The 4,146-nt window shown below is 52.6% G+C and overlaps 1 protein-coding gene across 1 annotated transcript; it reads right to left on the bottom strand.

Annotated features, from left to right (window-relative positions):
* Positions 1-677: 677 nt before the first annotated feature.
* SERPINC1 (serpin family C member 1) lies at positions 678-4,146 on the bottom strand. Its single transcript, XM_079535728.1, has 6 exons — positions 3,754-4,146; positions 2,469-2,684; positions 2,062-2,199; positions 1,579-1,972; positions 1,210-1,274; positions 678-983 (listed from the first exon to the last, which is right to left on the bottom strand). The coding sequence occupies exons 1-6, from the start codon at positions 4,132-4,134 to the stop codon at positions 810-812; spliced, it is 1,368 nt and encodes a 455-aa protein (XP_079391854.1). The 5' UTR covers positions 4,135-4,146; the 3' UTR covers positions 678-809.

Here is a 4,146-nt window from a genome sequence, read left to right as displayed (position 1 = left end):
ACATTACTAGAAAGCTCACACAGATGCCCTACCAAATCCAGAGCAAATGGCAGCCCAGGGACTGCCCCCCACTCTGGTGTCAGCAGCAGTCTGCGCTCAGCTCTTCTGGAACTTGCACCAACAGCAGGACAAGACCGTGTTTTTTCACCGCCTTTGTTATTTTAAACTCTGGCCATAAATGCAGATTTCTCAGAGGAGGGAGCTCGTTTAAAGCTCATTACTCAGACAAACAGCCTGAGCAGCCATGGCGAGGCTTTCACTAGTTCTGCACTTGGGCACGGCAGGGCTGCTGGAAGCAGAGCCCTGGTGCTTGGCAGCTCCTCCACCCACCAGCTGTACGCTGCAGAGCTGCAGAAGATGGCCCTGGCCCAGCACTGGTTGCTTGGCTGCTGCTGCTGCGACTGAGGAGTGTGGGAAAGGGCACGTTCATTGAGAAAGGGAAGGTTAAGCCTAGGAAGTGACTTAGTGAAAAGCGTCCGTTCAGAGATGAGTTTATTCCATACAGATCTGTAGGCCTTAACGTACTGGAGGATCAGTTACAGTTTGATGCCTGAGAGGGAGGAGGGGTCGGATGCAAGAATGCCAGTGATACTGGAATGGCTGCCATGAAAATACCAGTGCCATTATTTAAGAAAAAAAAATAAATCAGCTTCCTTTGAACGAGGGTTGGAGCGGGAGAAGGACGGCCCCTCCCTGCAGCTGGCACCAAACAGTAATACAGCCACCCCAGCACAACCTGGGTTGCATGACAGTGCCCTACCATCCCTTTCCCAAGGGCAGGGAGGGGAAAGGTGAGGCTCGGACAGCCTTTAGGAGCAAGGATCAGATATTCTGCCCATGAATATAATGGTGTTGAGGGCGGCTTCCCGGATGAAGAGCAAGAAGGGCCTGTTGGCCTCAAAGATAATTCTGTTCATGGGGAAGGAACGGCCAGAGATAAGAACAGATGTCGCTGCTGACGCCTCACTGCCTTCTTCATTCACCTACCAACCAGAAGAGGAGGAGGAATTAAGACACAGGCGTTATGCAGCATTTAGAGGGCTCTACATCCCTCCCCACCAATTTGAAGCACAAGGATGCACTGTGCTTCAGTGTCTCCTTGTGGAGACAATCTGTGTTAGAGCCACAGTCTTTTACATTTTTCCTGTTACACTTCATGCTTTTAAAAAACAAAAAGCAAAACACATCCTGGGACAAAATGAAGCTTACCTCAATGAAGGCTTTGTGGAAAGCCTCAGATACATACAGGTCTGTACGGCCCTCTGCAACTATACCTGAAACCCAGAATAACAAAACAAGGAAATCAAAACCATGTTTTGAGACAGGAGCTCGAGATGCAAAACAGTCCCTCCCTTCATGGACAGCACTGAAACCCAGCAGGCACATCTGCCCTAAAACGAGGATATCCTCCACCAACTGCACGCAGTGGATTGCTCAACTCCCGTGCCCTCAGAGCTAAGCAGGGCTGTGTGCCCAGAGCGAGGGCTGAGTGCCGAGTCCCTCAGTGGTGCAGCATCACTTAAACGTGCTCAGTGTTCTTCTCCTAAAAGGCAGGTTGCCCCCACCCTCACAGCTCACCTGGCAGCTTGGCGTTTTCTGGACTGAAGAGATCTTCCAGCCCCATTTTTCTCAGTTTCTCCTTGACGCTGAAGCTGTCCTCGATGCGGAAGCGTGGCAGGGACACAGTAAGGGAGACCTCCCTCATAGAGTTGATCCAGTCCTGCAGCTTGTCCGACGTCAGGTCTCGCTCCACCTCCACCAGCGGCGTGCCAGCTTTGGGCAAAACCAGCACCATGGTGATGTCGTCCCCTTTGTAAGGCAGCTCCAGCACCTGGACTTTGTCCTCCTGGATGAACGCATGGCGGAACCTGGACTCCTGGTACATGATGGGGACTTTGCAGGTCTCACCGTTGGCTTTGTGAAATAAATCCAGTCTCGTGTTTGGAGCTGGGAACTGTGACTTCCAGTGCCCCTGACAGGGAGATGATGAGGACAAAAGCAAACATGAGCAACGTCGCTGCCCCTTGGAAATTGGCTGCTTTCCAGCTTTGTTAGCCGTACCTTAAAATAAATGGTGTTGACCAGGACCAAGACAGTGAGCTCATCGATACCTTTTTCTGGGATCACTTCTGTAATGCGCCTCTCTGTCTTATTGGCTACCCACTCGTTTATGATCTGCCTGGAAAGCTCTGGCTTCTCCTGAAGGATGAGACCAAAATAGCTTAAGTGGAAGGTTATAAACACCTCCCAAGGGAGGACACTGTGCAGCACAGCACCGTTTAGAAAGGAGAAGCTGGGAAGTGACTGTGGTTACAGAGCTGGGACAGGAGAAGCTGCTGTCTGTCTTCACCAGTGTTCCCTGTGCTGAGCGTGGCACTCCCTGCAGCAGGGGATGGGGGATGCAGCAAAAGCAGGACAGGGAGGAAAAAAAACAAACAAACCAGGAATCTCAAGCAGTTCAAACTCACTTTGAAGTTCAACGGCCAGAGTTTGGCTCCGTAAACTATTTCACTAATGTTCTGGTAAGTCTCATTGAAGACCAAGGATTTCTCTCCAAAGAGACGGTTTGCTGATACTAGCTCTGATGACTTGTTGGCTTTCTTGTAAAGACGGCAGTTGAGCTTGGCAAAGAAGAAGTGGACCTGGTCAGACGTCTTCTCTGAAATAGTGTCAAACTGGAAGACCTGGAGGGGCCACAGAGGAAAAAGGAATCCATCAGCAGGCTCCTGTGCTCCAACAGCAAGTGGTGATATAGCTCTTGCCCTCCGCTCATCCCCTAAGGCACAGCCTTAGAATAACAGAACCACAGAATATCCCAAGTTGGAAGGGACTCAAAAGGACCATTGGGACCAACTCCTGGCTCTACACATGGACCACCCAAAACTCAGACCCTGTGTCCAACAGCATCATCCAGACACTTCTTGAACTCCGTCAGCTTAGCGCTGTGCCCACTGCCTTGGGGAGGCTGTTCCAGTGCCAACCACCCACTGGCACAGAACCTACTCCTGATATCCAACCTGACCCTTTCCTGAATCGACAGCAGCCTGGCCTTTTCCCATGAGAGCCCTGCACCAGGTGGGCATGGCACTGATGGGGCCAGATGCAGCTCTTGGGTCAGCGCAGGCCATGGGAGAACTTGCAGGGTTTGCTCTAATCCTGTGAGAATGCCAAAGGCTGCTCCTTCCCAGGAGTAATTCTCATGGTCTGTTGAGTAATTCTGCTACTTGTTATCTATTTTCAAGTATGTGGCAATTGTTTTGAGGGTAGATTGCAGCAGCACAGTGATTTTTTTCTATTCTGCTCCTAGCTGTCAGCTGGAAAGACAGCTCCAATTTGTCAGCTCCTATCCATCTCAGGGCTTCAGGCACAGAAAATCCCATAGCACGTTGCTTATTATCTGTGGCATCACTTCCTATGAGAGGCAGAAGTGGGTGTTACCAGCCCTTCTGTAGGGAAAAGGAGAGTGTTGGGAGCACGGCCCAGGGAGAGAAGGGTTCCTGTCCCACAGCAGGGGCTGTCCACAGAGGAAGGCACACCTCAAGGTTTTGGTGGCTCCTTGCAGAGCTGGAACCCAAATGAGCCGAGGCCCAAGCAGCCTCCTGCGTCCCACCCAACAGCTGCTTAAATAAAAGCATCCCCTCCCATGCCAGCTGCCCCGGCCAGGCAGCCCCCAGCAGCCGCTGGCACCACTGGCTCCACAGCCTTCCAGGCCCCAGTAGCAGCTACAGGGAAGACTGAGGAAACGCCACCGACCTCCATGAGCTGCTGCAGGGTGTCACCGCACGCCCCGAGCTTGGTCATGGCGAAGGCTGTGGAAATGCTGAGGGGAGACAGGAAGATGTTCTCCTCGTTGTCCTTGGAGTCGGCCAGGTGCTTGTAGAAGACGACGGCGAAGCGCGAGTTGGCTCTGGACAGCTCCCAGACACGGGGGTTGGTGAACTCCGGGATCCTGCCCTTCTTCCCCGGCTCCAGCACCTCGCTTTCCTGGGGCTTCTTCTCAGGGTTGCGGTAGATGCAGATGGGGTTCACTGGGATGTCGCGGGGCTTCGCAGTGCAAATGTCTTCCACGGCATAGCGTACAGGGGCAGCCATGCCCCAGAGGCCGAAGAGACACACCATGAAGAGATGCATCATCCTGGAAGCAGA

The sequence above is a fragment of the Tetrao urogallus genome (assembly GCF_951394365.1).
Source record: "Tetrao urogallus genome assembly, chromosome: 5".
NCBI lineage: Eukaryota > Metazoa > Chordata > Aves > Galliformes > Phasianidae > Tetrao > Tetrao urogallus.
The sequence above is the reverse complement of the archived record's forward strand: the minus strand, read 5'-3'. Positions and strand labels throughout refer to the sequence as shown.